At 46.8% G+C, this 13,126-nt stretch overlaps 4 protein-coding genes across 4 annotated transcripts; 3 read left to right on the top strand and 1 right to left on the bottom strand.

Annotated features, from left to right (window-relative positions):
- Nucleotides 1–502: 502 nt before the first annotated feature.
- Nucleotides 503–1,717, top strand: CDV56_109140 (small ubiquitin-related modifier domain-containing protein; the record flags this gene model as incomplete). Its single annotated transcript, XM_026762759.1, has 1 exon — nt 503–1,717. The coding sequence occupies one exon, from the start codon at nt 503–505 to the stop codon at nt 1,715–1,717; it is 1,215 nt and encodes a 404-aa protein (XP_026616894.1).
- A 320-nt stretch (nt 1,718–2,037) lies between these two features.
- Nucleotides 2,038–2,508, top strand: CDV56_109132 (RNA methylation protein TRM112; the record flags this gene model as incomplete). Its single annotated transcript, XM_026762751.1, has 2 exons — nt 2,038–2,223; nt 2,278–2,508. The coding sequence occupies 2 exons, from the start codon at nt 2,038–2,040 to the stop codon at nt 2,506–2,508; spliced, it is 417 nt and encodes a 138-aa protein (XP_026616893.1).
- Nucleotides 2,509–3,087: 579 nt separating this feature from the next.
- On the bottom strand, nt 3,088–6,876 carry set1 (histone methyltransferase SET1; the record flags this gene model as incomplete). The annotated part of the gene is made up of 2 exons (XM_026762703.1): nt 3,088–3,191; nt 3,252–6,876. The coding sequence occupies 2 exons, from the start codon at nt 6,874–6,876 to the stop codon at nt 3,088–3,090; spliced, it is 3,729 nt and encodes a 1,242-aa protein (XP_026616892.1).
- A 3,338-nt stretch (nt 6,877–10,214) lies between these two features.
- Nucleotides 10,215–12,632, top strand: gfa1 (glutamine--fructose-6-phosphate transaminase (isomerizing) GFA1; the record flags this gene model as incomplete). Its single annotated transcript, XM_026762626.1, has 6 exons — nt 10,215–10,219; nt 10,291–10,361; nt 10,417–10,648; nt 10,746–12,139; nt 12,195–12,356; nt 12,412–12,632. 6 exons carry the CDS (start codon nt 10,215–10,217, stop codon nt 12,630–12,632), a joined length of 2,085 nt encoding a protein of 694 aa, XP_026616891.1.
- Between the last annotated feature and the right edge of the window lie 494 nt (nt 12,633–13,126).

The following is a 13,126-nucleotide window of genomic DNA, read 5'->3' as shown; positions in this document are numbered from 1 at the left end:
AATATAATTCTCTTATGTATGAAAATAGCTTTATTTTGATTGCGCAGTAGTAGAAGATTTCCTGGTTTGTTAATTTTGGTAAAAATCATGTGCCGCTCGGTGGTGTGTGCCGCTCGGTGGTGGATTACGTTATGTAATATTATACCTTACAAGGTCACAATCACAGTTTACTACATAGTGGATCAAAATAAATGCGCTCTAATTATGAACTAGAAAAGCTAAAGCAGACAAAATCAAAACTGACCTAAGGACCTAGAGAAAGACAAACAACTATAATCACAGAAAGGGATCACCATTCCTCTTGGGCTACACCATCTCTCCTCAACAACCACTGATGCACTACAACTTCCTAGTGGCTTGTTGGGTCGTGTAATCTGATTCTAATGTGTGGCACTATCCGCAAATCAGCTTAGATTTGCGATGTGTAACGCAACCAATCCAACAAACGAACCACCTCAGTCATTCATGCAATACAGCTGACACGAGCGAAGTGACTGGCCTGATGCGGTCATTCTTCAAGAGGCCTTCCTGGGCAAGCAAAGGAGACGAGCCAGTGACTTCTGACTTCTACCGTCGTGCTGGACAAATTTACGATGATATCATCATTACAAACAGAGAGGCTCGGGAGAGATCTAATTGCGGTAACAAGTCTGCAGCTGAAGATGGCAGGGCAAGAAAACGCCGTCATGTGCTGGATGATGGGAACTCCGAGGAAAGCAAGTCCCTGGGCCTTGACGGTAGTCTCAAGTACAATCTCGAATCGATGAGTCAACAAGAGTGTGCACCTCCAAAGTTGAAACCTTCTCACTGCAGCACTCCAGCGGAGGAGAGCAAGGACAGCGGACCACAGGAACCGGCAACGGCATCTTCAGGTGGTTTAGACACGATTAGCGGAAATGTGTATCCAGATCGTGACTCCGAACCTACTTTACTTACATCAGTCCGGCGCCGCAAAACGAGCTTTGATGACTCTTCTCAATCTAAAACGGAAAGAAAGAGCAAGGGCATGAGTGTCGATGGGCGCCTGGATAATCTGGAGGAAGAACGATGCCAGGGGAAGGCCCCAGGCACTGACATGCAACAATATCCGGACTCCAGAAAAGAAGATGTTACTGTGCAAATCCTTATTACCTCGCCCATTGAGAACACAAAACCGCTTATCGTTCATAGAAAAATGTCACAATCCTTGAGGGACGTACGTCTAGCTTGGTGCAATCGTCAAAATCTACCAACTACACTGCAGGCGTCTATATATCTGACCTGGAAGGGCAGGAGATTATTTGATGTCACAACGTGCAGAAGCCTCGGACTTGATATCAGCGAAATACCGCCTGATGATGAGGACATCGACAAGTATTCACAAATGGATGCAAAACCCATGCGTATCCATATGGAGGCTGTAACAGACAAGCTTGTTGCCTCGGATGCTCAACGACTTTCGCCTGCACTTGGTTCGCAACCGACCCTGAACGAGGGCTCGGATCCAAGACCTTTGATCAGGCTTGTCTTGAAGTGCCCAGGGTTTGATAAGTTCGAAACAAGTGTTGCTTCGAATCGGCCCATTTCTCAGGTTATTGCCGCATTCCGGCAGGCAAAGCGCATACCTTCAGAGCGAAAGATTCATCTGGTGTTTGACGGTGATCATCTGAGCCCTAGTGCATGTTTTGCGGACTATGACATAACAGATGATGATTTGTTAGATGTTTTAATCAAGTGAACTAAGCTGCAATCTCTTCAACCTTCCAGGAATCATGGATAATGGTGACTGAACTGTACTTTACAAGGTACTGTTTTTCCTTGGATCATATTGAGACAAATTTGAATGAGATAGAGAATATTGAGAGACTAAGAGCTACGATTGATCCATCTTATCTTGTAGTGAATGCAAAAAGAAAAAGAAAAAGAAAATAAAAATAAAAAAAAAATAACTTATCAAACCCACTTTCGCGGGTTCCGAAATTTGCGGTTATCTTATCTTATCAAAGGACCTCACTCGATTTTCATTCTAGCATCCTATCACTCTGTGATTTAAACACGATGAAGTTAGTGACTGTGAATTTCTTGACTTGCGCTGTCAAGGGCTGCAAGACATCATCAGCGTCATTTCCACTCCACTTTCGTGACGCTGAGCTTGAACTTGAGGAACTTGACTTCCAACCAGAGTTTATACGCAATATTATTCCTCGCGTTGACTGGGATGGACTGCGGGTGACTGCCAATGAGGTAGGTCGAATGTCTCCTAGTCTCGCTAGCTTGTGAAGTTCCTGACTTTTCTAGCTCGGATTCTCCAATCTTCCTGAGAGAAAGCCCGAAGGGGAAGCCCTCAATGACGAGCAGACATTGAAGGATCTGCACCGATTGCTACTCGAGACGCATGTTATCGAAGGAAAGTTAGTGTGTGGGAATTGCGGTCATGAATATATGATCAAAGAGGGAATTGCGAACTTCCTCCTGCCAAGTCATTTGGGTCTGGGATTCCCTGACCTCATCTATGTGAGCGCTTGCTAACAGTCCATTCAATAGTCTGAAACCATGCTGTATGGGTTTGTCATCTCAAGCTTTCTGCATTTTGAGCTTAGGTGTATTGCTCGCAGGACCCCAACCCCTGATGGTCCTCACCCAATGCTGTCTTTGTTCAAGGAATAGCCGTTGTGGCCTAACGGCTTCAAAATTCTGGCTGCATGAGATACTTCCATAACAACATGCAGTAACACTGTAGAATCTATCATTGCAGTATTTCTCATATTCCTAGGGTGAGTAATTGAGTGATTTAAAATGTATCGTACAAGGCATGTGTGATTCCTTCAGAGTCACCATGAGCTAGATGTCGGTGCCCCGGAGGCACTGAAAAGAGAGACCAATAATACATGAATATTTGCTCGAAGCTGAACAGAACATTGTGATGCGAAACTTTGGAGCCAACTCCACCATTCTATGGAACCACGATAGTGTGAGCAAGAATCCAGGTGAATCTAAGGGCGGCGTAATAAATGAAAGAACTTGAAACTTGGAAGGCTTGTATCTTTGCCATTTTTGCACTTCCTAGCGTGCGGTGTCCAAGTCAACTGCAAGGTACCTCGAGTGGCCTTAATTAAGAAACCCTTTGCAACCAGTCGAACCACAAAGGCAGGGAATTCTGTCGTCGCTGTCCCATTCCCTTTCGAATTTGTAGTCGTAGGTCAGCTCTTCATCTGCGTACATATTAGCTCATGGCCCAATGCCGAGTCAATCGGTTTGTCTGTCAGATTTACCTCTTTCAATGTCCCTGAGCGCATATATAACAATTCTCTTGCTACCATCGACCTTGATGATCTTTGCAGTGCAATTAGGAGTACAGCTATGGTTGATGAACCGAGCGATACCCCCTCTCTTGGTGGCATCTATAACAGTATTCTCATCGATTCGGAAAAGGTAGCTGCTACCAATCCCGCTCTTCAAGTACTGCCTCTCTCTCATGTCTGCCACCTGCTGTCGCACCTTTTCACCAACATACTCGATGATCATATCATTCGCTGATATGTTCTCCTCCGCGTAGAGACCCCAATTGTGAATCGCTGACCGAGCAAAGCGCACTGGCTTCTTTCGTTTCTTCAACTGGTTGAAACGGAGAACATCACCATCTCCACCTTGCATAGGGAGTGCCTGTTTTTGCGCGTTGATGTCTGCAACCAACCTGCGATTATTGACCCTTGTCGACCTCGAAGTGGACTTAGATATTGTCTTCGCCGCGGAGATCCTAGCGGCTTCTGCAGCAGAAGCATGAGGATCGCTCTTTGCGTTGGCCTCTCGTTCTTCTCGGGCCTTCTGAACTTTGATACGGTGAGGTAGATATTTCGACTTTTCCGACTCCAAGATCCTCTTTCTTCCTTCAGTCCGAGCAGCTCCAGTGAGGTTGCAAACGTAGTAGTCTGGTATCCTAGTCTCTTGGTGGACAGGCCCACTCTCACCGGGACGGTTGAGAGCTTTGATCTCTTTCTGTCTCCACGCCCATGCTGATAGATTCCCAACCTTGGATCTTGACTGCCCGGCCAGGACATGGCGAAGGAAGCACAAATCCTCCTCATCCTTGATGAGATTCTGCCAGCCGTCCAAGTCCAAAATTATGGTTTCATCATCATCAACTGTCGGACGAGGTTCATCATTAGACACCCCCCATTCGATCTCTGTTACCGGGTCTTCATGGCTCTTTGCATTAGAGGGTTCGTCAAGTAATGGTGGCTGGACGTCGAGATTTGCTCCTCGTATGGCAGACTTGATCTGAAGCCTTTCTACATCCGAGAGTCTCTCGTGGTCACCGTCCTCCTTGATCGATCTGTCTTCCAATGGACCCAGGAATGTATCCCCGATTCCAGCGAGGTTTTCTGGCTCCACAGCACCGAGTTCAACAGTTTCCGAGTGACGAAAAGCCCCGTAGAACAACTTATCTTCAGTCCCCACAGAGGGATCTGAGTCCAATCGTTCGCTCTCCTTAGGTCTTTTACGCACTTCAATTTCTTCTGCAGCCCGTTTCCTTTTGCGTGTAGAGGAGAGACCGGGTGAATCCTGCCGAGAATACCCATCTGCTGTATCGTTAAGCACGGTGCCGTTATCTCCATATTCCAAGCCTAGGAGCCGCGCTTCATGCCTTTTATCTTGGGAAGCTAGTCCATCCAAGGGTTCTGATTCCTCACCGTCATCGGAAATTGAAGATCTGGAACTCATCCGACTCGGTGGACGACTGTCCTGTTCATCAATATCCCTTGTGGATGGAGTACGTTGGTCCTCATCAGAGTCGTCGACATCATGCAACTGCTGTAGTCTGTGATAGAGAGGTCGAACTTCCTTTCTTCGGACAGGCTGCTTACGCCTCTCGTCTAAGAAGGCAGCATCGGCACGGTTCAAACGATGAGCTTTTCTGATGCGTGGGAGCGCAAGTATGTTAAGGCCATACGGGCTGAACGAACGGCCATCTGGTAGAGAAGACTGAGAATTGTTCGAACCGAAGGTATCAACGTCAAGTCGGAAAGTATGTCTTCTGATCCCCTCAGGGTCAGGAATGCCTAGAGCTCGCCTTCTTGACGCATGTCTGTCAGGGTCGAGATAGTCATATAATGTTGGGGCGGCGATGCGCGATTTCACATCCTCGAGAAGCTTATCTTTCAAATCGCGGACAATGAGAGCCAGAACTTCCCTGCATGGATCCAAATCGATCGCTCGCTGTTTCTTTTCTTCCTCGAGATCCAAATCCGCTTCTTTTTTCAGCCTCTCTCTCTCTGCCCGTTCCCGTCGCTCTGCGTGGAGTCGTTCTGGGCTCGGACTTCGCTCATAGTTGGGATTTCCATAAGGCTGGCTCTCCATATTCATGATATAAGTAAAAAGAGGCTTCATATGGCATACTTTGAAACAACGCTCGGTTTCCTCCTCACCGCGCCTAGAATTCTCGAAGATGATATAGTACCCAGTTTTATCGCACCGAATGTCTTTCCAGTCGAATAATTTGAGTCTTTTCTTCAGATGCGGAATTGTTGTGCTTAAAACAGGAACGTAGCAGTGTGCGATGAAGATATATGGATCCCGCTTGATTTGCCCTAGTATGGGTGTTTCCTCTATCAGAGAGGGCATGGCAGGCTTGAGAAAGCTCGCTCTTGGGCCTTCGGGTATGGCGGGTATCGCACGCGTGGAAGATCTTGAAGGGCCTTTGGGCGCTGTCGGCGGTGGTTCATTCTTTTTTGCTTGAGGCTCAATTCTTGCCTCTTCTCCAACTTCGTTTTTCTTATGTCCCATTCGCTGAGACTCAATGGCCCTTGCGACAATTCTGTCTGAGACAGCACCATGTCGATCTAGTTCAACCCTGATCCTTCGTGTCCCAATCCGTTGCTCCTTCTTGCATTCAAAGTAGGCTCGTCTGGCCGCGGTTGCCGCTGGCATTGGCCCGGAACCGCGAAAAGAGGTGCTGTCTTTGTACTTGACTGAGCATACTCCAAGAAATCGCCCTGTGATAGGGTCTGTGCGGTTATTTATCTCTGAAATCTCACCGAAGCTTGAAAAAAGCGCATTTATTGGAGCAACTGGGGTCAGGGGATCGAAGCCAGTGACCACTATTTGGACGGGGGGCCCAGGACCGATAGTGGTTGCAGCATCATATGGCCACTGTTTCAGTCTATAAGGAGCCGGCCGGTATTTCGTCTTCTGCTTACAGCCAGCACCTCGTGTGTAATTCAAAATACTCAGGCGCGGGTCTGGTGAACAGCTGTCTTGCTCATTCACCACAAAGTCCACATATTGTGGCTTTCTTCTCTTTTCCTTTGACGATCTTTTCTCAAGATCGGGGTCGTAGACCAACTTACAACCCTTGATGACACCACTGCGCGAAGTTTGCGACCGTGGAGTTGGCGGTGTATGGAGGGGAGTAGCAGCAAGTTTTAATTCATCGGTTGCAAACTTATTCGATTCGTATTCGGCCACTTCAACGAACTTGGATTGACGAGGACTCAACTTGCGAGGCGGAGACTCTGCGTTGGTGACCGGTGTGAGATTATCGAACTGTGCCTCGTTCACCTGCGTTGCACGACACTGAGCAAGCGATGCACTTAAAATAGATGAATCCGTACCCGTTATGCCCGTGTTCGTTTCTCCAACGAGTTTGCATCCGGGTTTCTCTAGACCCGTACCGGTTTCCGATACTGATACGTCAGGTGGGCTGTCATTCGTAAAAATGTTGGCTGCGTTTGTCCCAGGAGACCAGGGCAATTGTCCATTGCCATTCTGGTCATGAAGTTGATCCTTGGGTCGATCCTCGGAGCGAGATCGCTCTCGCGGCGCTCTGACTCTTTTTTGTTGAAGGACGGATGGGGCAGTTGGAAAGAAGTCCGCAAAGCCTGCCGATGTGCGCGACATAATGGAAGATGGCTCACAAGCCGGAAAAGAACAGGCCGCGACCAGAACGCAGCATCCTTGACTGCGGTCTATCTGCTCATGCGATGACCCACGGCCCGGGAAATTTCCTGACAGGATGGCACAGGTGTCAACGCTTGCTGGGGAATGGGCGAAGGTAATTCTTATGACCCAGAAGCAAGGAGAAGAGTACGAAAGCGGTGAGTATTGAAGGATGAGCGAGACGAGGAGAAGGAATATAATAAGTAGCAGAAGTAGTAACCTTGATAATTTGATGGTGTACTGCGTACTTGAGGCTCATGGGCAGAAAAGCGGAGTTGAACCGGAAATGAGCACGCCCACCGACGCGATCAAGCTGGTGGCCGAGAAACGCGAACAAAGCAAGTCACTACAAGACCTTGTGGCGGGGGAGGTAATTCCATGAAGTCGACACGGAGAATAAGATCGAGCTTTCAATTCAGCTAAATGGAGGTCCTCAAAGAAAAAAGTCCAGTGCATCACTGCCGAAACATCTTTAAATTCATTGTGGTGTTGAGAAGGGGCTAGTTATGAAAAACCACCACATAAATGGTCTACGAATCTTTTTGTAGACATATCGGAATGGACTGCTGACTACTCCATTCCTCTGTTACAATTTCACGAGACCCGCCTGTGAAGTTATACAAAAAGCACGATCACTGAGCTTTCTTGAGTCATATTGTGCTTTCCAGGTGAAATTTCGAAATTCTGATGTTTTTATTATACTGTTCTTGCGACTCATAACAAGTCAACGATGAAATGGAAGGGGATATGCAAGATTAAGATTCATCGTCATCACAGATGCATAGCCAGGCACCCCCTTGAGACAGGCTCCGACTGTATGCTTTGGATAAACCTTTGTTCCGCCATTTTTGGGATGATATCGCCCAAAATTTCTTGGAATGTCTTAGATGGGATTTGACCGTCAACGACTTCACCTATTGACTTCGAGTTTCCAGGCTTGGGCTTTACTGTACTCCTGTTATCAGAGAACATAAAGCGACGCCTACCTGTATCTGATTGAGATTCTTTAGTAAATGGTCTTGAAGCGATGCTATGTCCTGTTGTCAGGTAGGTGGACGTGATGAACTGATGTGTGTTACGGGGAAGATCTAGACAAACCTGAGGTGCATCTCTCCCATGGTCTGTCCCATACAGCCTGCCCGCTATTGGTTTTGTCTAATTTTCTTTGTCGTTGTTGTGCTTAGAGCAACAGCTGTCCTCTCAGACCCTAGAGGTCAGGCAGTAGCAGTAATTTGGGGTTGGTGAAACGTGCCAAAACCCGATTTCTTGAAAAACTTTTGGTCTGAAAAAAACTAATAGCTCTACGGAGTAGTAGCTAGGTATACGTGACGAAGCGACAGTAAGGCACAGGAAATAAGAGCCAGCTGGAGTGGACAGAGAAGCAATATGATGGATGAATCAGATGCTCCTAGACACCCCGGGGTCATTGGAGGATTACAAACCAGAAAAATCTCCGTACCGATGGAATGGGAACCAAATTTCATAGTGGAACTTGTTAATATTCGTACCTAGTTTACTTTTTTTTTTTTTGCAATGGAAGCGTTACTACTCCGTAGATAGTTCGAACTTAGTAGGTAGTTATATCTAGTGTACTATTATTCCACTGCAGCAAGATCTCTACCTGCGGAGTAGATGGAGGTCTTCTATGGGCTTTGTGAAAGGTTACTAAACTTGGTCCACATACCTTAAAAAGAGGTAGGTACAGTGGTACCTTAGGGAGTATGTACAAGAAAGATAATAATCAGTAATCACACCAATAATATGTGGGACTTAGTGCAAGATGTTAAAAATAGTAATATCCAGAAGATTGTCATTTTGCTATATCTACAGAGTACAGTAGTCACATACCACTTATAACATTATTGAATCAGCAACCAAGAGTTTATAAGGATACCTTAGTCATGTAAATGCCTCTGTTATACATTACTTCATTGATCACAATGACCATGATATATATGCCTGGATGTTTATGCAGCCAAAGATGCACCTGACTAAGTCTTTAGGAATTGATTTTATTGTAATTTTCTAGTAGATATGGCAACATAACAATACCATAAAAGCTTAGAATCATTGAGGCAGTCAGGCAGGTGATGGGACCAGTGGCTGTGTGTGTTCCTTAGATCAAATTTATTGGAAAATTTTGAATACATTAAATGTTCCTGCAGGTACAGTACTTAAGTTCCATTAAATCGCGGTAATTCCTATAACAAGGCTGATATTATGAAGCAGAGAACACAGGCAGCGGCCAGCTTGGTGTCAGTCAAGCTGGGCATCGAAGTTTTCATCTAAACATGATTAGTTCATCCACCAGAAGACTTGGACGGCATGCTAGATTACTAAGCAAGTATAGTCATTGACCTAAGGTAGTTTTCAGTCATTGCTACATGTATGCTCTGTAGACAGAGTCACACATATAGACAGACATACCGCTAGAAGAATAAAAGATAATAAATAATACAGAGTATGTTATTTTTGTACACTCCCAAGTAAAATAGGAATGGGTCCGGTACAGTAAGTCAGTGGGAGTACCAGGGGTAGCCTATTATTTAGTTGACTGTTCTGTATATAGCAACACTTCAGCTAACTCCTACTATTAATCTAGCATTTTATTTTTAACACCCACTATCTACTATCTATCTAGCATGATAGCGTCAGCATCAGCATTTCGTAGAGGGGTAGGCAGCTCTCCACTCCTGTGTATGCCATCCATCAATGTTTGTTTCGAATCGAGTTGTAGGTGAGACATTCCAGCAGATTGTGTTTGTGGCTACAAGGCGCAGACGCTGCAGTAACCCCTGGTTGTTGGTCCTGACTTCCTCACTTGGATAAAAAAAGGATGGGAACGCCATGGCTCCATTCTGTAGCAGCTTCCCTGGTCCTGTGGGTGGGTCAATCTTGTAACGCGGCAACATAAAGCATAACAGCTCCCCCCTCCTCTCAGCTTGTTGATCCTGTGTCAAATAACTCCCTCTGCCTCACATTATTGACCCCTCCCTTCGCTCGTTCAGTTGCTCCCCTTAAACTACTCATCCATTTATCCAAATCTCACAGAAGACTGTGGACCATTCAACAGCAGTCAACAATCAATCTCTGCCTCTCTACCTCCACCCTCAGGGCAGTCTCATCAACTCTATTCCTCGTTGGCGATTGATTTACTCTCATCTTGCCTTTTTTTTCTTCTTCTTTACCCTCCCCCTCTTTTTGTCTCATAGTCAGGTAAAAAGCGTCCTCCTGGAGTTCCGGTCTTGCCTTATACCTTCTCCAAGCCCATTCCAACTCTACCTGAATAGTCTTCCACGATGTGGTATGTCATGTTGAATAGACCTCTGCTTTCTCTCCAAGAGAATTAATATGCGGACTGTTAACCTGGTCCAGCGGCATCTTCGGCTATATCAATTATCTCGTCGAGAGAGACCGTAAATACATCATTGATACCTTGCTCAATGGTATGCGACTCCCCTCCATTTGATCTGACGGCAACCTCACAATCATTAAATGCAGGACTCTCCAGACTGGAATACCGCGGTTACGACTCGGCGGGCTTTGCAGTGGATGGTGACAAAAAGAACGAAGTTTGCGCTTTCAAGGAAGTTGGTAAGGTCGCGAAACTGAAGGAGCTTATTGAGGAATCCAAGCCCGACATGACGAAGACTTTCGAGTCCCACGCTGGCATTGCTCACACCCGCTGGGCTACTCACGGAACACCCTCTCGCCAGAATTGCCACCCTCACCGGTAAGTGCATCACCAGTCTCGGCAAGTCATTTGGCACTCAAGGGCCAACCATACGTTGCGGTCCATTGACTTAACTAATGCACATTTTGCCCGACAGGTCTGATCCAAACTGGGAATTCGCAGTAGTTCACAACGGCATCATTACGAACTACAAGGAACTCAAAGCTCTGCTAGAGAGCAAGGGGTTCCGGTTTGAGACGGAAACTGACACCGAATGTATTGCGAAGCTTGCGAAATACTTGTACGACCAGCAGCCCGACATTGAGTTCACAGTCCTCGCCAAGGCCGTCGTGAAAGAGCTCGAGGGTGCTTTTGGCCTCCTTATTAAGTCTGTCCATTACCCACATGAGGTAATTGCGGCTCGCAAGGGTTCTCCGCTCGTCATCGGTGTGAGGACGTCAAAGAAGATGAAAGTGGACTTCGTTGATGTGGAGTACTCAGAAGATGGAGCTCTTCCCGCTGAGCAGGCTTCTCAGAACGTAGCTATCAAGAAGTCCGCTACCGGACTTCTGGCTCCACCTGATAAATCCCTCCTGCACCGGTCGCAGTCGCGTGCGTTTCTCTCCGATGATGGCATCCCTCAGCCGGCAGAGTTTTTCTTGTCTTCTGATCCCTCTGCGATCGTTGAGCACACAAAGAAAGTGCTTTATCTCGAAGATGATGACATCGCCCATGTCCATGAAGGTCAACTGAATATCCACCGCCTCACGAAGGATGATGGTACCTCGAACGTCCGCGCTATCCAAACCATTGAGCTTGAGCTTCAGGAAATCATGAAGGGCAAATTCGATCATTTCATGCAGAAGGAAATTTTTGAACAGCCCGAGTCAGTTGTCAATACCATGAGAGGTCGGCTGGATGTTGCAAACAAGCAAGTCACTCTCGGGGGGCTTCGGCAGTATATTTCCACTATTCGTCGCTGCAGGCGTATCATTTTCATTGCTTGTGGAACCAGTTATCATTCATGCATGGCCGTACGTGGTGTTTTTGAAGAGCTCACTGAGATCCCCATATCAGTTGAACTTGCCTCGGACTTCTTGGACAGACAGGCGCCTGTTTTCCGGGACGATACTTGTGTTTTTGTTTCCCAATCGGGTGAGACCGCCGATTCGCTTTTGGCTCTTCGCTATTGCCTTGAACGAGGAGCATTGACCGTCGGCATTGTCAATGTCGTGGGATCTTCCATTTCTCTATTGACCCACTGTGGTGTGCATATCAATGCTGGTCCTGAAATTGGCGTTGCTTCTACCAAGGCCTATACGTCCCAGTTCGTTGCCATGGTCATGTTCGCACTCTCTCTGAGCGAGGATCGCGCGTCGAAGCAAAAGCGACGGGAGGAGATCATGGACGGTCTTTCCAAAATCTCTGGACAGTTCAGAGAGATCCTGAAACTGAATGAACCCATCAAACAGATGTGCGCGAAATTTTTCAAGGACCAAAAGAGTTTACTTCTTTTGGGCAGAGGCAGTCAATTCCCCACGGCTCTCGAAGGTCAGCATTACAGTATCCCCACTTGTGGTACTTCAGACGCTAATGGCTTCTGTAGGAGCACTCAAAATCAAGGAAATATCCTATCTCCATTGTGAGGCGGTCATGTCGGGTGAGCTGAAACACGGTGTCCTTGCTTTGGTCGATGAGAATCTGCCCATTATCATGATTCTTACGAGGGACAATATCTTCTCAAAATCTCTGAATGCTTATCAGCAGGGTGAGCTATCTTTTCCCTCCTGCATTCGTCTTCGGTACCTCTAACCATTTATCAGTGATTGCTCGCGGTGGTCGCCCTATTGTGATCTGTAACCATGACGACCCAGAGTTCTCTTCCGCCCAGACCGAAAAGATCGAGGTCCCGAGGACCGTCGACTGTCTGCAAGGTCTTCTCAACGTTATTCCACTGCAGCTTATTGCCTACTGGCTTGCTGTTGGAGAGGGACTCAACGTTGATTTCCCTCGCAACCTCGCAAAATCGGTCACTGTTGAATAGATCACTATATCACTTCGTGTCACGTAGGGATCGTGGATCTGGGACGTGAGTTCTTAAAGAATGGTTTCCAGTATCTTTGTTGCATTGTTCACTTTACACATTCATACCAGGCGGGAATGAGAAGAAGTGCTATGGTTATTGTAGTCTAGATGCTCATCTTATCAACCTCTGTTTGATTCATCACGCTGGTCATTTGAGTAAAGCTACAGCTAAGACCTTCATACCCTTGTTCAGAGAGGTATATCCAGGAACATTATCCCATTCAATATCTGTTTGGTCGCATGATTCCGATGTTCGGTGGTTCCCAGCTCGGTATCCTAAATCTGAAGCATCAATGCAGAATTACAGGTTTCGCACCCTGCACTGCGTAGGGTTTGCTGGAACCTCAATAGGTAGTCGGCTCATGCTAGCTCCCTGCCATTTCCCACCAAGCGCGGGGTCGGTGTCACTGGACTTCCAGTTCCCCACAAGATTTTTGTCCCAAAGAACCACCA

This window comes from Aspergillus thermomutatus (genome assembly GCF_002237265.1).
Source record: "Aspergillus thermomutatus strain HMR AF 39 chromosome Unknown NODE_33, whole genome shotgun sequence".
Classification (NCBI taxonomy): domain Eukaryota; kingdom Fungi; phylum Ascomycota; class Eurotiomycetes; order Eurotiales; family Aspergillaceae; genus Aspergillus; species Aspergillus thermomutatus.
The sequence above is the reverse complement of the archived record's forward strand: the minus strand, read 5'-3'. Positions and strand labels throughout refer to the sequence as shown.